This window comes from Monodelphis domestica, chromosome 2 (assembly GCF_027887165.1).
Source record: "Monodelphis domestica isolate mMonDom1 chromosome 2, mMonDom1.pri, whole genome shotgun sequence".
Classification (NCBI taxonomy): domain Eukaryota; kingdom Metazoa; phylum Chordata; class Mammalia; order Didelphimorphia; family Didelphidae; genus Monodelphis; species Monodelphis domestica.
This window is the reverse complement of record NC_077228.1, coordinates 285263607-285285036: the sequence shown is the minus strand read 5'-3', so window position 1 is coordinate 285285036 and position 21430 is coordinate 285263607. Positions and strand designations below refer to the sequence as shown.

Sequence of the window (21430 nt, the reverse complement as noted above, 5' to 3'; positions counted from 1 at the left end):
TCAAGTCAAAACTTGTCCAGAGCAAGATCACCAGGGATGGTGAGGAGAACTGAAACCATATCGTCTGAAGGAGTTTTAGAGACACTAAGAGAGATTTAGTTTGCAGAAGAAAAGATCTAAGGGGTACATGATTGCTGTCTTCAACTATTTGAAGAATTATCATGAGGAAAAAGAATTAGGTTTCCCCTGCTTTGGTTTTGAGAATAGAATTTCATCCAGTGTTTGGAAATTACAAGGAGATGAATGTGGCCTCTATATTTTTAAAAAGCAGAATTGCCTAACAGTGAGAAGTAGCTAGATGCTGGACTTGAAACCAGGAAGACCTGAGTTCAAAGCCTGTCTTATAGACACTTACTAGCTTTGTGACTCTGGGCAAGTCACTTAATTGCTCTCTACCTTGGTTTCTCCATTTATAAAGTATGTGGGGGGGGGGCAATAATTGCATCTGCTTCGTAGGATTGTTGTCAGGATCAAATAAGATAATATATTTAAGATAAAATAATAGGAGGCATCTAGGTGGTTCAGTGGGTTTAGAACCAGGCCTAGATGTGGGAGGTCTTAGGTTCAAATCTGTCCTCAGACTCTTCCTAGCTGTGTGACCCTGGGCAAGTCACTGATCCCCCATTGCCTAGTCTTTACTGTTCTTCAGCTTTGGAACCAATACACATTATTGATTCTAAGACAGAAGGTAAGAGTTTAAAAAAAGAAGAAGAAGAAGAAAAGAAAGCCTAATAATTGGACAATAGAACTGGCCACTTGGTACATGAGTGGTTTTCCTGTCACCAGAGAACCAACACAGGTTTGTTGAATATTTGTCAGGAATATTACAGGGAATCTTCTATATGTTGACCAGGGTAGGAGGGACTAGTTGTGTGGTTATTTCTATTATACATCCAAAAGGTAGTGAAGATCATCATAACCATGCTCATATAAATGTGCTTTATGGTTCCAAATAACTTTCCTCACAACCATGCTTTGTGGTACAGTTTTATTATTTCTGTTTTACAGAAGAGAAAACTGTCATTCTAAGAAATCTAATCATTTGCCTAGAGTTACCCAACTAATAAAGAAGCCAGAAATAAAGCCCAAGTCTTTAGACTCTCAAGACCTCACATTCTTTCCACTGCATCAGCAACAAGGACTCAGTTCTTGAGATCATGTATAACAAAACTATGAATCATTAAGATTGTATCACTAAACATTAGCTTTCTCTGTCTGTAGAATGCTTTTTCTGATTTGTTTTGGGTGGAGTATAGAGAATGTTCCATACCATACTTTCTTCCATAGTCTTCTGGATGACCAGTGAGTCATATGTCCAGAAGAGTGAGGCAAGTATCTATTTAAATCGAATGGACTCAGATGGAATTTGAACCCAGGACCTCATTAGCCTTATGCACTGATCCTTGAATTAACTGGTTAGACTCAAATGTATACTTTCTGAACTTTTATTTTCTCATTATTATGTTAACATCTCATATCTCTGACTGAGAAAGGTTGGTAGAGAGAGCTTGACTTAATGGACTTAATTATCATTTGGAGAATGAGTGAATTAATTCAAGCCCTTTTAGAAAACGAAGTGACTTTTTTGTACCTAGGACTCTTGGGAAAATATGGTTGTTTTGCTCCTCCTTGCCCACTTTTTATTCAATGTTTGTACAACAGGGTACTCCATTCAACAGGGTTAGAAGAATCAACTTAAGCACAGACAGTTATAGGCAGCATGTAAGGCTGTTGGAATATATTTGCATAAGATGTTGACCTTGATTACTGTTTGTGATTATAAAATACACTGGTTTGCACTGATAATTATAATTTCACACAGAAGCATCTTAGTGGTATAGTAGGAGAAAGTGCTGGGCTTAGAATTAGAAAAAACGGAATTCAAATATGACCTCAGACCCTAGGCAAGTCATTTCACTTCTCTCTGCCTCATTTTCCTCAAATGTAAAATGGGAGCAATTAGAGCATCATCTCCCATAAAAACCTTTCCTAATCCTTTTAGTTGCTAGCATTTTGTCTCCCATTTGAAATAATTTTTTTAATTACTTTGTGTGCATGATGTACACCTTCCTGTATGGGAGGCAGTAAAACAATACTAGCTCTGGAAACCACAGGACTTGAGTTCAAATCTTATCTGTTGGGGGCAGCTAGTTGACTCAGTGGGCAGACAGTCAGGCCTAGAGATTTAAGGTCCTGGATTCAACTGTGGCTTCAGTCACTTCCTGCCTGTGTGACCCTGGGCAAGTCACTTAACCTCTATTGCCTAGCTCTTATCCCTTTTTTGTCTTGGAACCAATACACAGTATTGATTCTAAGAGGAAAGTAAGGTGTTTTTTTTTAATCCTTTTTTCTTTTTAAGTCTGTGATACTTCTTACCTGGGCTTTGTACTCTCAGGACCTCAGTTTAATCATTTATAAAATGAGGGGATGGATTAGATAGCATCTGACTTCCCTTTTAGGTCTAGGATGCTCTGAATATTTCCTTTTTTATCTTTGTATCTCCAGTACCTTGCCCATAGAAGGTCCTTAATAAATGTTTATTGTATTGAATTTGGCCCCAGAACAGAGCAAAGTCTAGGTTTCCCTTCCTGAGTCCAAACTGTGAACTTAACCACTTGACCCTAACCTCTAAATTGAATGGACCAGATAGTCATCTTTTGTTGTAGGTAGAGCATCTGTTTAGAGGGAGAGGAAGCCAGCTGTAGTCCCATCTGTGGGAGGCCTGTTCTTTAGGGAGGCAGAGGAGTAGGTGGCTCCTCCCTCTCCTGGCTCCTCTCTTCCTTTCTCATCACTTCTCCTCCTTCCTTGCCACCCCCTCCCAGGACGGGCCTATGCTTCCTCCATGCTCCTCCCTCCCCGAGGGCCCCAGTGTTGGTGGCTCTCTTGGCAGGTATGCCTCCCAGGATAGGATCTAGGGTGTGGGACTTTGAGTAAGCAGAACTAAACCCTGAAGGTATTTTCTTCACCTCATTTGCATGACTTGTTATTTTATGAGATTAATAATTGACTCTGGAGGGGTGGGGGTGGATGGAGCTGTTTGACAGACCTCTCTCCCTTCAGGGCCTCCCTTCCCTTACACAGCTCCCCCATCCTGAACTTCCACAGAATCCGGGATCCTGTTGCTATAGCAACCCTTCCCCCACCAGAGCCCAGAAATGGAACCACTGCACCTAACTGGAGGGTCTTCAACCCCTTTGCTGCTGTCCTCAGGGAGAAGAGGAAATGGGGGCCATTGGATAGCCGAAGATCCCATCTGCCTGACCCTACCCTGACATAGCTGTTTGAATAAGAGCAGGGGAGCTTTTTGTTTGCTCTCTGGTTAATGCCCAGTGGCCCCCACTTCTCCCCTGTCTCCCCTGTCCTGGGCACCGAGGCTCTCAGCTCCTGTATTCAATCACTGGAGGCCACAAATAAATATCTTTAATCTCAGTAATTAAGTGGGTGAAGTAGGTAGACCACCCCCTTCTTTTGTGTTTGTTTATATGCAATTTCCCCTTCCTCAGTCAGTCCAACTCATTTGACATTCAGCCAACAAGACCAGGCTTTATATGTGTATGTATTTTTATGTGTGTCTGTGTGTGTGCACGTGCTATTTTTTCACAATAGCTCATGACCTCAATTCTTGCACTCCCCATCCCACAGGGTTGATTCAAGGAAAAGATCCCCATTTTTAGCAGATGAATATACTGAGGCTCAGAGAGATGAACTGACTTTCCCAAAGTAAGAAAGTGAGTCAGGATTTGAACCTAAGTTTCTGGGCTCCAAGGCAAGTGCTCTTGGATTGTCCAGGACCCTCAGATTCTGTTCCTTGTCCTGTTTGTTCATGTCACCACCCATTGGCTTGCCTACCACCAGTGGATGAGGGGAGATCTTATGAACAGAGAGGAAGGATCCAGTGAGAAGGGAAATCAGAACCTTACTCAAGATTTGCAACATTTAGGCTTTCCCTCTGTGCCAAAGTTTGACTCCACCAGACCTGATTTGGGGTGGGGGAGCTTGCACAGAAATGGGGTGTGTGTGTGTGTGTGTGTGTGTGTGTGTGTGTGTGTGTGTGTGTTTGTTTGTGTCTGTCTGTCTGTCTGGGTTTGTAGCTCCCTCTCTCAGTTCTGCCTGTAAAGTAGGTGCTCAGGCAATGCCTACCTATGGGGATGAATGAATGATGCCCAAATATGACATGACTTTCTTTTTCTCCACTATATGGAAGGAAGTTTTGAAGGAAGCCAAATTAATTCCCCTAGAGTATGCCCCTGAGGATAATTATGATAATGAACCCTGATCTCGATATAGGCAACTATAAAGAGTTATATGAATTCTCTCACTAGATTTGGCACAGCTATGCCTAGTTTTCTCATTAGCTTTAAATTAGCCAATTTGAATTAGCTCATTATTAATTCTATTTTGCTGATGGGGAAACTGAGGCCAAAGGAAAGCTAGGGCTCATAGAAAGAGGACATTGGGTTTGACTAGAATTCATGCCATAAGATCAGTTGTGTTTTGACTTAGGAGTGTTTGACCTGAACTGGAGAAGACTAAATTGGAGGAACCTAACAGCAGTCTTCAGGTGGGAATGACTCGTGTGAAAGGGGGATTAGACTGGTTGGGATCAGCTCCATAGTTCAGAATTAGGAGTCATGAGTGGAAGTTGCCAAAAGCAGATTTCAGCTCCATATAAGGTTAAATTTCTTAACCATTTAAGTAGTTCTGGATGGAGTCTGAATGCAGATAGAAGCATACTTTTTTTTCTCTTTATTTGCTTTGGTTTTTTTTTGTTGTTGTTGTTGTTTGTTTTATATGAGTCTTCTTCCACAACATGACCTACATGGAGATATGTCACACATTTGTAACCTAGGTCAAATTGCTTGCAATTTCTGAAGCAGGTAGGTGATGGAGAGAGAGGATTTTTAGAAAATGAATGTTAAAAATTGTTAATATAGGGGGCAGCTAAGTGGTTCCGTAGATAGAGAGTTAGACCTGGAGATGGGAGGTTCTGGGTTCAAATATTGCCTCAGACTCTTCCTGGCTATGTGACTAACATTACATTTCCCAGCTCTTACCATTCTTCTGACTGGGAACTGATATTTCATATTAATTCTAAGATGGAAGGTAAGGTTTTTAAAAAAGTGTTATATGTAATTTAAAAAATGAAATACTACATTAAAACAGCAATTTGAGCAGTTCAGAAATATGATGGATACCTACAGGAGGTAATGGGGTCCTCCAGTTTACTAGGAGAGATTTTTAGATGGAAACTGCCTGACCTTTTGTCAGGGATGAACTACAGGCCAAACTTGACCTCTCAAGTTCTTTCCAACTCTTGAGACTCTGTTAAGTGGTAGGTTTGGGATTTGAATCCAGATCTGTTGATTCTCTACATGTATTTTCCTGTCAGAAGAGACAGTCGAGCCAGTGAATACCAAGTGCCTACTTTGTGCAGGGGCCTACAGATCATAGTTTTAGAGCTTGAAAGTATTTTATAGATTGGAAAGGGTCCTTCAAGTCTGTCTTTTCCAACCCCATCATTTTATAACTAAAGAACTGAGGTCAAGAGAAGGTGATTAAGTGACTTTCCCAGGGTCACATAGCTAATATCTCAAGTTGAAATTTGAATCCAGATCTTCCTGACATCAGGTCCAACATTCTATCAACACTTTGGTTATTATTCAGTCATTTCAGTCATGTCAGACTCTTTGTGACCTCATTTGAGGTTTTCTTGGCAAAGGTACTCTAACGGTTAGCCATTTCATTCTCTAGCTCATTTTATAGATGAATATCTCACTACATCATGCAGTTTGAAATGGTCACCCCTATTTTACCAAGGAGGAAACTGAGACCCAGAGAGGTTAAGGGCTTTGTCCTAGATTTTACAGAGTGATTAATAGATCTGGAATAATTCAAACTCAAGTTCTTTGAACTCCAGATTTGGACTCTAGCTTTCCATTGTACTGTGATACCCTAGAGCAAAGGGAATCCAGAATTAGTAGCTAACATAAATATTTTCCTATAGAGTTAGTACATCTCAAAAAGGCAAGAGTTGTCTTGGCCAGATTTGGGATGATATATAGACAATTACCTAGCACAGACCTCCCTAACTCCCCAAAAACAAAACAAATTTTAATCTGAGAGACTAGAAAATCTCCAAATGAGATAACTTCATGTTGGTAATAGAACACCAACATCTTATTTTAAGAGGAAAATATTTCAAAGCCATTTGACTACAAATAAACCAGTTACTTTGATTAATCCAGTCTTGCTAGGGAAACTGAGGTTTGCTGTTGCCACAATTCCAAGCCTAATTTTTCTCTGTTTGGTTGGGGAGGGTGTGGGGGGGGGCAGGGTTGGAGGTGCAGAACTTCATTCTATGCATCCCCTTTTGGTCATATACAGAAATTCCATTAGTGGCATCATCTTTTATTTAGGCAAACCATTATCAACATGTATCTACTATTTAGAACCTTAGAACTCACTCTTTGGGGCAGATAAGTAGCACAGGGGATAGAGTATCAGACCTGGACCTAAGAGAATATGGGTTCAAATATGACCTCAAACACTTCCCTAGCTGTGTGACTCTGGGCAAGTCACTTACCTCCAATTGCCTAGCCCTTGTCACTCTTCTGCCTTAAAATTGAGACTAAGATAGAGGATAAGAGCTATTTAAAAAACAACAGCAGCAACAACAAAACACTCCTTTATAATGTTAACTTCTGGAGTTATATTTAATATATTATATAGTAGGACATATGTGTATACACACAGTATATAAAAATAAATATATTACAAATAAATTGTTATAATTAATAATAAATTATAAATAAAATTTATATACTAAATTATTATAAATAAACTACATATATGTTATATGTTATTGTCCTGTCAAATATATATGTGTATATATGTGTGTGTGTGTGTGTATATATATATATATCCGTGTGTGTGTGTGTGTATATATATACATAATATATATATATATATATACACACACACACACACACATAAATAAAGAAACTATGAGTCTGCTGACCCAGAGAATAATGGTATTAATTGAGTTCAGCTTGTGATATTCTACTCAGATAAAGCTTGGTTCTGGGTCTCCTGATTGAGAAGTGGGGCCCAGCTCCCTTATGGTCCCCAAATTTTGATTGCTGGATGAATTGGGGTGGGGCTGCCATCTTGAAAGGAAACTATTGATAGCAGATGGAGAGACAGCATTTGTCACATCAGGAAGGAAAAGGAAATGCAGATGGTTGACAAAATGTAGTTCACAGCTGGGAGAGCCATCACCAAAGCCCCATCAGAGGTCTATTCAGTGTCATCTCTGCTGTGTGGGTTGAGATGGATTCAGAGAGGATGAAGAGAGAAGGGAGGTTGCTCTGGCCAAGGCTTGGATGAGACTGTGTGTCTAATCATTTTTATTGGCAGCACATGTTCATGTTAATCAGATTACAGGATTATAAAATACCCACTGTAGACTTTATGAGAAGTCCAATCAGCCGACGACATTTCTAATGGAGGCCATGGAAAATATAACCACATTCTGGGAACACTCGCTTAGTGCAACTTCTCCTCCCACTCTCATCTTGAATGGGGAGCAGAATAAGGAAACCCTTGAAGAATTTGAATAAAATTTTGATAGACTCAAGAGAGCAGAGCTTTTTAGATCATCATAATCACTGTAGAAATATCTCTTCTCTCTGTCTATATATTTTGGGGTTCGTAGAAGGAATGAGAAATTTTTTTTTCTATCTTAAAACAAGTTGGGGTGATCTGGTGGACTCTGGGTGTAACCCCTTCTGAATTGTAAGCAAACAAACCCTGCAGTAGTACAGGCCCAAAGCAACTTCCTCTCTGGCTTTTTAAAGCTATGCCCCCTCTCTGACAGGCATCTTCTTTGCTTACTGTTCGATGGAGAACATTCATTCAGTAAGCAGTTGCTAAACATTTACAATGTGCTTCACACTTTTCTAGGACATCAGAATCACAGCTAAATAAATATGAGGTTGCTGCCTTCTAATACCTTACAGTATAATAAGGGAGAAGAGATGTGTATACTTTAATGCTCAGAAGGAACTGTGATTTCATCCATGTGGGTACTTTTCAATTCCTGCCTGTCTTGAGCAACTCTTGTCCACATTTTTCTACCATACTTATATTTGTATATTTCATATCCCTCAGCTAGATTGTAAGCTCCTTGAGGGCAGGTGCTGTTTTACTTTTGACTTTATATCCTTAGAGCCTAGTACAGTAGCTTACACACAGTAGGCACTTAATAAGTGCATGTGGAGGAGCAGCGAGGTAGCATGGTGGATAGAGTGCCAGGGCTGGAGTCAGGAGGACCTGGGTTCAGATACTTCCTAGCTGAATGACCCTGGGCAAGTCACTTAACACCCTGTTAGCCTTGTCCTTCTGTTCTGAGTTGTTACTAAAATAGAAAGTAAGAGTTGTTTTCTTTTTAAACTCTTACCTTCCATCTTAGAATTAATACAGTGTATTGGTTCTAAGACAGAAGAGTGGTAAGGACTAGGCAATGGGGGTTCTGATGTCAAATTTGAACCTAGGGCCTCCCATCTGGGACTGGCTCTCAATCCACTGAGCCATCCAGCTGCCCCCTTGTTTTTTATTTTTGTTTTTTAAATTTTTACCATCTGTCTTAGTATCAATAGAAGAGCCATTAGATACAGGCAATTAGGATTAAGTAACTTGCTCAGGGTCACACAGCAAAAGTCAGGATTAAAAAAAACAAACAAACAAGTGTATGTTGATTCATTAATTCCCATGATTCTGCCAAAGAGGCCCACCAAACATTCTTGAATCCTTCTTTAAGTTCTCTCAACATTGTGTAGGTACCAATGTACCATGTGCATTAATCATTGCTTAACTATTACTCTTTGATGGGCCCTTTTCTTTTCTCCTTGTCATACATTTTTCTAATGGCATTTTATATGTTATTTTTTATATCACTCCTGCTATAGAATTCTTTATAATGTGTAGGGCCTACTCCTAACCACCTGACCCAGGAGTTGAGTTGACCCACAAAGTCTGCACCAGAGCAATGTAATTGGCTGATTCTGTTCTAATGGAAAGGCTTTGGATATGGTCCCAGCCACAGACACTGCTTGCTTTCTCAGAACTTGCCCAGCTAAGTACAGAGAGAATCCTCACCAAAAGTCTGCCTACTTGGCAGTGAGTTCTTTGGTCATAACATCCCATGTGGAAGCAAAAATTTGTGAGATAAACATGACAGTGTGCAGTAGACAGAATACTGGGTCTGGAGTCAGGAAGACTCCTCTTTTTGAGTTCAAATCTGGCCTCAGACACTTAGTAACTTTGTGACCCTGGGCAAGTCTCTTCTTCCTGTTTGCCTCCATTTCCTCATCTATCAAATGAGTTGGAGAAGAAAATGACAAAACACAGTATCTTTGTCAAGAAAACTCAAAATGAGTCAAGAAGGATCAGATACAATTGAAATGACTAAACAACAGCAATAGACATGATACAGAATAGAATGGGATAAATGTATAAGATATAATATATATATATATGTATATATATATATAAGTATATAATACTGTGAGACAGATGAGTTGCCAGGGAAGGAGAAATAAATATGATGGGAAGATTGTGAGGAATATTATGGTGCACCAGGGATTCCATAGGGCCAGGATACTTCGTTATATGGAAGGATTTGTTACTGGTAATTTTAGGCATATTCCTGGAGTCACAGTGCTTGACAATTGCAGTGGGTTTATGATCTTTTCATGATAGATATCCATCCATCCTTCAGTATAGATCACAGCTTAGCCAAGCCTTGGCATTCTGTGCCCTTCTTTGCCCATGTTCATCCATAGAAAATCTGCCCAAAGTTCGGTAGGCTTTTTACATTTCATGGGTTCCAGTTAGCACCATGGCTATCCATTAGTTTATCTTTCACTCTTCTTGAATGACACTTAGTTCCTGAATGGGTGAGAGTGGGTCAAAAGAAGCTGTCTAATGAGTAAAATGTTTGTCTCACAAGGTCTAGGGTTGCAAGTCTTTTATGTAGGGCAAAAGAAGTCCAAGTTATGAATCCTTTCCCCAAGATTTTATAATCTAGTTAAGAAAACAAGATGCAAACTTGGCACCTAAAATAATTCAGGAGCATTAACAAAATAAATGTGTCATCAACTAGAAATAGAGATAGGAGCTGGACCTCTATTAAGTGAAATAATCATGCAAGGAGAAGAGGATAGAGCACCAGACCTAGAGTCAGGAAGACCTGAATTTCATTTATAGAAATTTACTTTACCAATGAAGGTCTGCCTTTTTCCTGTAATTTATGGCAGCCAGGTGATGCAGTGGTTAGAATAACTGGCCTGAAATCAAGAAACTCATCTTCGTGAGTTCAAATCTAGCCTCAGACACCTAATAGCTATGTGACTGTGAGCAAGTTATATCACCCTGTTTGCCTCAGTTTCCTCATCTGTCAAATAAGATGGAGAAGATAATGATAAACCACTCCATTATCTCTGCCAACTAAACCCTAAAAGGGGTCATGAAGAGTCAGACATGACTGAATAATATCGCAATTAGAACACAGAGGTTATCTGAGGTTATACAACCAGTGTATATCAGTGGGGATTGAACCCAGGTCTTCTGACCCAAAGGCTCCATATACTATGCCTTTCAACAGAAACCAATTAATAATTAGTTCATGTATTCATTTCACAAGACTTTATTAAGCACCTTGTACCAACTGCAATGCCAGGCATTGGTACTTGGTGTTAGAGATAAAACAGAAGAAAATGAGACAGTCTCCATACCCTTAGGTCAGTCTTGAACTCAGGTCCTCCCAACTTCAGGCCTGGCTCTCTGTCCAGTGTGCTACCTAGCTTCCCTTAGAAGAGGATCTATTGCAATGATGTAGATGGAGATCTAAGCTAAGGTGGTAACTATGTTAAGGGAGAGGAGTCAGGTGTGAGAGATGCTGTAAAGGCAGATATAGTAAGATTTAGCAACTGATTGCATTTTGGGGATGGGAGAAAGTGAGGAGTCAAGGATGGTGTTGGGGTTACAAACTTAGGACTGTGGGAAAATGGTGGTGCCTTCTATGGAAATTAGGGAAATTTGAAAATGGAAGGTTTTCAGGAGAAAGATAAGTTTAAATTTTAACATAATGATTTTGAGATACCCAGTAATTCAGTAAAATCAGTGAGCAGATGAACTTAAACTGATCATTGGAAGAAGACAAGTCACTTTCTAGCAATCTGACCCACTAAATAGATATACAAAGGTGTTCAGATTCTCATAAAAAGAATCAGAGGTGTTGCTCACAGCATTTTCTGTCCAGCTCGTTGATCTCTTTGTGTGATGAAGGAGCTGAGGAAATTTGGTGACTTGCTCAAGGTCACAGAGGCAGGGTTTCCCCCCCCAAGGCCTGTGACAACAGAGGACCTATATTCTTTCTCCTCTAGCATGCTTTAGGTCTTAGAGAGTCATAAAATGTTAAGAGCTGAAAGGAACCTTAGAGATCCATTCATTTTACAGGAGAGACTAAGACCCCCCAACCTAATCATAATGATCATAGTGGTTTTTTTTCATTGACTTGCCTGGAACAGCACCTGTGCTTTTCTAAGAAAAAGCTAGCATTTTCATCCCCTCTCCCTTTTTTTTTTCTTCCAGGCGTGAATTGCATCTCATTGACCATTCAGCCTTTGGCCTGTGCCCTGACCCTTGTGAAGACGTGAAGCCATCTGCACTGGCCATCGGTGTCGTGGGTTGACAAGGAGCCCCCGGCTCCCGCCATGTCTATGTACTCCTCAGCTGTCGAGTAGCTCCAGTAGCAACTCTCAGCCTATCTCAGGGTTTTATTCTATTTTTCTTGTCCTTCTCTCCCCTCTCCCCTTTATTTTTAATGGTTTTGGTGCCTCTGCATTTAGGACCAAGTAGGGAGTCATGGGGGATCAGCAGATGTACAAAGCTAATCATACAGTCCATGGTAATGAGAACCTTTACTACCAACAGCCACCACACAATGCTCTGAGTGGGGGCAATGGGATCAACCACAGTTATGGGGGCACTGCGTCAGCTGGGGGTGGCATGGAAGCTTCCCAGACCTCTCCCCTCTCTCCCCACTTCCCCCAGGACTCTCAGGAAAGCCTGGGCCTGGCAACTGGTTCCAAGAATCTTGGCTTGATGGACAACTCAAGGCAAGAGAGTTGGGGGGGCCATGCTGGACCAAACAATCACATCCAGCTGCGTGGTGGACTCACCAACCCCAATGTGATGTGGGGGGCATCTGCTCAGGTGGAGCCTGCTGAAGGCTACCCGTACGCCTATCCTCAGGCCAGTGACCTCCGGGCCCAGAAGATCACCAGTGGTGTCCTCCACAAATTGGACTCTTTCACCCAGGTGTTTGCCAACCAGAACCTGAGGATCCAGGTCAACAACATGGCCCAGGTGCTCCACAGCCAGTCATCAGTGATGGACGGTAGCAATGACAGTGCCCTCCGCCAGTTACTGTCCCAGAAGCCCTCCGAACCTCAGGCAGTGACCGCGCCTCCCGCCGTACCCCCCCGCTACCAGCAGATACCCCATCAGGCCCATACTGGTTTTGCCAACGGTCCACCAAGACCACCAGCTCTGCAGGGCGGGCAGCACCCCTCCCAAGCCCATCTGTACTATGACTACCAACAGCAGATGGCCCAGATGCCCGCCCAGGGTGGCCAGCCCATGCAGAGCCAGCAGATGCTGCCCCAGCCGATGCCACAGATGCAACAGGCCCACTACTACCTGCAGCAGCCCCAGTCAGGACAGCAGCGGATTCCCATCCCAGATATGCAGCAGCAGCAGCAGCAACAGCAGCAGCAGCAGCAGCAGAGCAGGGCCCAGCAGCTGCTGCCACCACCGCCCCCCCAGCGACCCTGCTCCATACAATTACCTCATTATTATCCAACACAGCCCATGATGCCCCAGTTACAGCAGCAGCAGCAGCAGCAGCCACAGCCGCCACCAATGCAACTCCAGCCCTCCTCCTATCACAGGGAGCCTGGCCCCAAATCTGTGCATGATCCCCACCAGTACTCCCAGGAGCAGGCCAGCCACCCAGTCCAGCTCATCCAGCTGGGATCTGTGCCCCAGTACTTCTATCAGGACCCTCAGCCGCAGTACAGCCGGCACTTCTACCAGCAGAGCCTCCTGCAGCAGCAGCAGCAGCAGCAGCAACAGCATCGGGACAATGTGCAACAGAAGAGTTACCAGGGTGACCGGCAAGCCATGCTGGCCTCCCATGGCGGACTGGGGCTCCCCGACCCAGGGGTGGAGGAGATGAACTCAGTGGGCAACAGTCTCACCCATAGACCTCTCCTGTCACAAGTGGGGATTCACCTCAACAGCAAAGGACCCCCGCACCCGCAGCTGTCTCCTGGCTCTGTGTGGTCCCAGGTATCCTCATGAATCTTTAGCTCTTACACAGGTGGCAGTGTGGAGTGGGGGGATGGGGTGGAGGGATGTATTGGGGGAAGTAGAACTTTTTTCTATGTGCGTAGCATATAGCCCTTCAGATTATTGTTGTTTATTTAGTTGTTGGACTTGTGTCTGACTCAACATTGTGTTTTTGGTTCTAAGGCAGAAGAGCAATAAGGGCTAGGCAGTTGGGATTAAGTGACTTGCCCAGGGTCACATAGCTAGGAATTCTATTAAAGCTTCAATCTCTGGAACCTTGAATGTTTTTCTAACTACTAAAAGTCGCTCTGGGGTAGTATACAATCCCCTAGAAAGGCTTATCTCTTAAGTCTTTGATAGAGTTAACAGAGATCATCAGAGACTTATTATAGGGGGAATTCAGAGCAATATTATTTGGCAATGGAGCCTGCAACCCTGGTTCTTGAGGCATTGAGGTGGGCATCAGAAAGTAGGAGAGTGATACCACTTGGTGGGTGAGAGGATGCCAGAGATATCCAGGAATTTGGGGGCAACAATAGGTGGCACAGTGCTTAGAGTCAGGAAGCCTCATCTTCCTGTGTTCAAATCCAGTCTCAGACAATGGGCAAGTCACTTTACCCTGTTGGCCTCAGTTTCTTTATCTGTAGAAAGAGCTAGAGAAGGAAACAGGAAACTACTCCAGTGTCTTTGCCAAGAAAGCCCCAAATGGGGGTCACAAAATGTCAGATTGAAAAGACTGAACAACAACAATTGAATAATTTGTCCAGTGTCCGCATCTGACCCTGGGAACAGATTGTTTCTCTTTTCTTCAATATGACACTTTTTAAGTGAGGCAGCATTGTATAGTGGGTAGAGTGCTGGCCTTGGAGTCGGGTAGACCTATGCTCAAATCCTACTTCTCATACCTATTGGCTTGGGTGCCTGTGAGAAAGTCACTTTAACTCTCACAGCCCCAATTTCCTCAAGGGGGTTGGCATGATGATGATGATGATGATGATGATGATGATGATGATGATGATGATAGCTAGAATTTATATAGTGTTTACTGTGTGCCAAGCACTGTGCTAAGCACTTTCCAGTTATTATCTCATTTGATCCTTTAAGGTTCCTTCAAACTCTAAATCATAATCCATGATCTTAGTCACAAACACCAACTAGCATCCCCATGGTTAGTTAGAAAATAATTTAGGAACTGGAAAAGAGAAGGGAATAAGCATTTTTATAGCGCCTATTATGTGTCAGGCACTGTGCAATGATACTTGTTAATTTTTAATAGTACTAATTTAATTTTTAATAATAATGATAGTCAACATTTATATAACACCTACTAATATCTAAGCATTTTACAATTATTATCCCAATTAATTCTCATAATAACCCTGAGAGGTAGGCGCTACTATCATACCCATTTTGTAATTGAAGAAACTGAGGCAGAGAGAGGTTATATGACTTGTTAGAGGATCACCCAGATAGTAAATGTCTGAACATTTCTATCTACTACACCTCAAGTTCTTCTCGATATTTTTGAGCCCAAAAGAACTTGTGGCAGGCTTCTCTTAATTTAATGTCGTGTTTCCTAATTTTTAGAAATTAAATAGATATGGGAAGATGGTTGACGGTGAGGTTGGGATGGAGTACAAATGATGAATAGTATTTAATTTTTACATAGAGAATGCCCCAAAGGTAAGGGCAGTGATATTCAAGTTAGGAAGTTTGGAACTAGAAACTGTAGGAAAAGGAAGGGGGGAAATATATACAGGGAGAATATATATACAGGTATCCCTTCTACCCCGACTCCCTAGGATGTGGAAGGGATACCTGTAGTCTAAAAGGGAGATGAAGTCTCAGGTTGGGAACAGTGCTTTGGAAGCCACTGCATCCTTGGTGCTCTGGTTCCCCTTCCTTCATAAATATACATTCATATTCTTTCTGTCTCTTTCTCCTTTTCATTTCCCTCTTCATCATCTTTCCCTTCTTTCTCTATCCTGTTTTCTTCAAAACCAAGATGCATCTCTCTGATGGCCGAGCCCAGCCAGTGTCCCCTGATCCAAGGTAAGGTGAATACTCAGAACTCCACCTTGGGAACATATTGGAGAATTTAGGAGTGGGGTAGGGAGAGGCCTGGGTCATGCCCACTGATATATTTCTTAATGATGGTTTCATAAGGAAATTTTATTTTTGATAATGAAGAAACATGTTCTATTTAGTCATAACAATAATGGCTTTTCTTACTATATAGTGATTTGCAAAACCCTACATAGAGTCATAACAATAATGGCGTTTCTTACTATATAGTGATTTGCAAAACCCTACATAGAGATTACAAATCCATATGATTCTTAAAACAATATATTCCTCTATTTTCATTTTATAGATGAGTAAATAAGATTCAAGAGATTTAATTTGTCTTGACTGAGGTCATATAACTAGTAAATTGTCTAAAGCAAAACTTGACCACACATCATTCTGCCTCTAAAAGTTATTTGGCCGTGAATCTGAAAACATTCATTGAACGCCTGTTAATTACATTGTTAGTTCTTGGCTTTGTTTGCCTTGTCAACTAGATTGTATCATATATCTCAATCTGAACTTCATCCTGGTCAAAACCCCCACAAAACATCCAAAGCCCAAAGAACCAATTCCTCAGAAAATTCTTTAATCAGGCCAACCCCAAGTTTTCTTTGGACTTTGTTTGATACTTAAGAAGTCAGATAAAAGTAAACTGGAGAAATAGAAGGAATTCAATCAGGAAAAGAGCATGTCTTCTCACCTGAACATCTCAATATGCAGTGTTAGTGACACCCTGGTCTCCAGTTTGAGTAGAATTGGAGATATAGCAGTGATCTGGACAATCTTGCTTGGTCAGAGTGTAGAGATATGCAAGACTTCCAATTAATGCCTTCTTTGCTTCTTTGTGTTGATTGGTCTTTGATTCACATATTGAATCAAAGACATGAATAAAGATAATTTTTTAAAAGAAAAAAGTTACATTGTGGCATACAAAAGAAGAAGAAGATATTATTTTGCCCCAGAACTAGTTTATAGTCTACCAGGGGAGAAAGTCCAGGAACAGAAAGATTAAAGACAAGCACAAAAGAGAAAGAAATGTAATACATAGTATATGTTAGGTATGCCAAAGAAGTTAGAAAAGGGAGATTCTGAAGGAAGCTGGAGTCCTTATCAGCAAGTAGTTAGGACCTGAGCTATTCTCTAAAGGCTAAGTAGGCTCTGTTTTACAACACGAGGAACATGGAAATATGTATTGCATGACAATATATGTACAACCTAGATCTTATTATTTGCTTTCTTGGGGAGGGGGAAAGGAGAGAGGATGGAATGAGAACATAGGTTGTGGAACGTCAAAAAACAAGTATTAAAAATTGTATTGACATGTGGAAACAATTAAAATTAAAAAAAAAAGACCATATAGGCTTCAGATAAGTTGGGAAAAACTAAAAAGCAGAGCTCTGGGGATTAATAGTGCTACTTCATTTCAGCCCATGTCAGAATTTATGTAATTCCTACATGAATATAGGACTAAATCCTTCTGAGCTGGAGGTCTGTTTTCTGTAAAATAGGCTTAATACTTTGGTGGGGAGAAAGATAAAATAAATCAGTCAGGATGAAAGCTAAAAAAAAGGGCCAAAGTATTCTTAGACTAGTCACTACCTTCCCTTCCCTACACAATGTGTCTGTCTGTTCTCTTGGTCCTTACTCTCTCTTGATCTGCTCTCTGGGCAGTGCTCAGCCCCCAGGGGCATTTGGGGAACAACTCGATGCTAAGAACAAATTGACGTGTTCCATCTGCTTCAAGGAGTTCAAGAGTCTGCCTGCCCTGAACGGCCATATGAGGTCGCACGGGGGCATGCGAGCCTCCCCCAACTTCAAGCAGGTAAGGGACAGAGGGAGGACTTCCAGGCTGATGTGTGCTGCTTACTATGCTTTGCAGCTGCTCAGATTGTGTTGTCTAAGAATTCAGCCTGATGCTTGGGGAGGCAGCTAAAGACTCCCACAGCCTTTGCATCAGACCACAGGATTGGTAGGACTTGGGTTTGTTACTCTCTGCTGACTAGCCTTGCCAGTATGGCTCCCCATTGGACTGGCAACATAGATTATAATAATGGGCCAGGACCAAAGAAATAGGAATATCAGCCACATTGTGCTGCCTTTAAATTATAAGCACCTTGAAGGCAAGGTACTGTTTTACTTTACTTTTTTCTTAGTGTATCCCCAGTGCATAGTGCAGTACCTGGCACATGATAGCACAGAAAATGTTTATTGAATTGAATGGATGATGTTTAAGACACAATTCATCCAAGGCATAAAAAATAAAACATTGTGATATGGTAAAAACAGATTTATCCCATAATCTCTAGACCAGAATTCTTAATTCACTGATGTGTTTCTGCTTCTGTATTGGAGGAATGAGTGACGCCTGTACTGAGGATCCTGGGGTACTCCAAAGTCCAAACGTTTTCTGGTCATCAGCTTGTGTGTATTTTTGTCTGGGTTCTAACTAAAACAGGTTGTGACATATAATATATATAGTGTGTTGTGTGTGTGTGTGTTATATAACATAGTATACATACAATATAGTACATTCTGTAGCTCTCTAAGCAAAATATTTGATGAAGGAGCACACCCCATTTCTCCCCCACACCAGTGGAAAGAATACGTGGTGGTTTACTTTGCCTTTACTGGGCAACTGTAACTTCAGAGTGCTTCCTGCTTTCCTTTCCATCATTTCATTTTCTCCTCTCAATTCCTGTGTGGCCATAGAAGCAAAGATCACTCTCTTCATTTTATAGATTAGAAAACTCGATCTCAGAGAAGTTAAGGAAAGGTCTGAATAAACCAACATGCTGAAACATTACAAAGGAAAGAACTATATTCCCTGGTGAGGGCTATTCTGGGACCAGGGATCAAGGGCTTTAATTGTCTGTGTAGGAGGAAGGAGAGAAGGCTCTGCAGCTCCAGCCACCTCTGCCACCCCAGCAGCAGCAGCCACCGCCGCCACCGCTGCCGCCCCAGTCGCAGCTCCCTCCTGAGGTGGAAAACCCCCTTCCTATCGTCATGCCCGTGTCTGTCCCTGTCAAGCTTCTCTCACCTGAGCCCAGTCCACAGGTCATCACCAACAACATCACTGCTGCCAGAGACAAGCCGGCCAGCTCCATGTCGGACGACGAGATGCCCGTTCTCGTGAGGATGACCCTCTCTCCCCCGAATTCACCCAAAGTGGCTGCCCCCTGTGCACCCTCTGTGAGTTGCTGCTCTCTCCCACCCTGACTGCAAGGGTGAAAATATCTTTGCTTTCTTGGAGAGGGGAGGACTGCTTTCCCAAAGAAGCACTGAACCTAGTGCTATGGTCCTGCCCTTTCTCCTCAGAGAAAGAAAGCAGAAAGAAACAGTGGGGGGTCTTGTGCCCCTCATGTTGTTTTCTTCCTCTGTTGTAGACCTCAGAACTTAATAATCTACCTGGGAAAAAAGTCTACCAGGCTGATTGCTGGCATTCCTGGTCATACCTACCATCTGTCTCTCAGGAGACCTACCATATCAATGCCTTGAACATCTCCAGAAAGCAAAGATCTTTGTTTTTCTGCTTGCTGCTGCTGTGAATTTTTCTTTCTTTCTCTATCTCTCCTATAATCCATGTGCTTGTCTGTCTGTCCATCTGTTGGCAGCTCTATCCATGCAGCTTGGCTCCAGAGGGAAGATGCTCCTCCTTCCCATATCTGAACAGTGGGCACAGCTCTGACCCTTAATGATTGTCTAAGAGCTTGCCTGTGTCACATACTCTGCCTCCCCCACTCCTCTTCCTTCATGTGTCTGAGCAGGGTGGCTGAGGATGCCCTTAGCAGCGATTACTAGAGTCAGTGGCTATCGAGGAAAATAAAGATTGTGGCTTGACAGGGGTAGTGAATCATAAGAGAAGGCAGTGAAAAGACCCAGAAAAATCTGAAAAGTCTATAAGCACAGCAGAACTACAGGCTGATGAGAAGAGCTTCAGTCAGTGTAAGTGTTCATTTAGAATGCCAGGAGACCTGTGGGTTGCCAGGAAAAGGAGAGTAAGGGTTATAGTATAGAGACACTTTACTATAGAAAGGGAATCCCTGCCTCTCTCATGCCCATCCATGAGGAGCTTTTCTTGACTTGCCTTCAGATTTGGATGGTTCTGTAGCCCTCCTGTTTGTCCTTGTCCACTAACTTTACTGGTAGAACAGACAAGGAAGAAAAAGTGATCAAAGGAGATACCATATATAAAGTGCTTTGCCAACCTTAAATTTAAGCACTATATAAATGCTATTTATTATGAGTAATATGATGGTGTTCCCTATACTCTAGTGCCTCTGCCTGCCTCTCTCTCTCTCTCTCTCTCTCTCTCTCTCTCTCTCTCTCTCTCTCTCTCTCTCTCTCTCTCTCTCTCTCTTTCTCTCTCTCTCTTTCTCTCTCTCTCTCTCTCTCTCTCTCTTCTCTCTCTCTCTCTCTCTCTCTCTCTCTCTCTCTCTCTCTCTCTCTCTCTCTCTCTCTCTCTCTCTCTCTCTCTCTTTCTCTCTTTTCCTCCCTCTCTCTACCTTCCTCTTTCTCTCCTCCTCCCTCTCTCTCTCCCCTCACCCCCCTTTCCCTCTTGCTCTCCACCTCCCCCCATCTCTCCCTTCTTTTTTCTCTCTCAAATACTCTTTGCCTTAGGGGCCCAATAGCTATAGAATTAATATTAGCTAACAATTATATATATAAGGTCTACAAAGGACTTTCCATATATTATTTCTTATGATCCTCACAACAACCAAGTGAGGAAGTATATATGGATTATATTATTATTTCCATTTTCCAGATGAAGAAGTTCTGGCTCAGGGTAGTTTGGTGAAATACATGTTTAATAAGTCAATATGAGTTTCAAACCGAGACCTTCCTGACCACAACTAGGTCTGGTGCTCCCTCTGGACATAGCACCATGCTACCTCTGCCCCTCATGGATTTTCCAGTTCAGTGGAGTTTTTTGGCCTATTCTACTATCATAGAATGTCGGCACTGACTGAGGCTTTGGAGATCAATTGGTCCAGTCCCCTTTTTTGTAAAGGAGGCACTCAATGTGGAGATACAATGTGACTCAAGTTTATAAATTAAGCATGTAGAAAGGCCAGTCTGAGAACCCAGATCTTCTGATTCTAAACCATGCCTTCAGGTGGCCCCCAGTATAAGAGAGATGCTTAGTGAAGCGACAAGGGAGTTATGGAAGATGGAGAATGAAAAATAATAAGTATTTGAGAAATCCATAAAGTAGTTAGAACAAAGCAGCCATAGCAAAGTAACCATTGAAGATTGAAAATTTTAAGTCCTGTGGGATAAGCAAACGTATGTAAGAAGAATGATCTTAACTAGATGGAGTCAATCAAGAAAACCTTTCTGGAACCCACAAGTAGGATAGTACAGATAGAAGAACACTGATTCTTTTTTTTTTTTAACCCATACCTTCCATCTTAGAATCAATATTGTGTTTTGGTTCCAGGGCAAGAAGAACACTAAGAGTTAGGCAGTGGGGTTTAAGTGACTTGCCCAGGGTCACACAAGTAGAAAGTGTCTGAGGCCATATTTGAATCCAGGAACCGCCCCACCCCCCCAACCTGGCTTTCAAACCACTTAGCTACCTACTTGACTTCAAATCTTGCCTGAGTGAACTTGGATAAATCACATGGGTCTCAGTTTCCTCATTTGCAAAATGAAGGGATTGAATTAGATCATCTCTGAGATTCCTTCTAGCTCTATTGCAATGGTCCCATGATTTGTAAGGCATTTAGAAGGTAGGAGAGAAGGCTTCTTGTGTGGGGAAAGGGGCCAATGCTAGCAGCTTATATATGGGAACAAATAACTAATTACAGGGAAATATGATGTAGTGGAAAGCATCCTAGATTGGGAGTCACAGAAGCTGAATCAGTGACCTTGAAGAAGCCACTTCTCTTTTGGCTTCAGTTGACTCAACTAAGAAATAAGGGTTTGGACTTAGTAATGTCCAGCATCC

General features: G+C 42.0%; 1 protein-coding gene across 11 annotated transcripts in view; it reads left to right on the top strand.

Annotated features, from left to right (window-relative positions):
- TRERF1 (transcriptional regulating factor 1) overlaps nt 1-21430 on the top strand; it is a 319667-nt gene that overhangs the window by 253799 nt on the left and 44438 nt on the right. For 6 of the 11 annotated variants that reach the window (XM_016431075.2, XM_056818241.1, XM_056818244.1 and 3 more), the window contains 4 exons: nt 11653-13413; nt 15419-15465; nt 17155-17305; nt 18361-18672. In XM_016431075.2, coding sequence (XP_016286561.2) covers nt 11926-13413; nt 15419-15465; nt 17155-17305; nt 18361-18672 — 1998 coding nt within the window. In that variant the 5' untranslated portion in view covers nt 11653-11925. The remainder of the gene's footprint in view (nt 1-11652; nt 13414-15418; nt 15466-17154; nt 17306-18360; nt 18673-21430) is intronic. The other 5 variants (XM_056818246.1, XM_056818247.1, XM_056818245.1 and 2 more) reach the window with 2 other exon arrangements.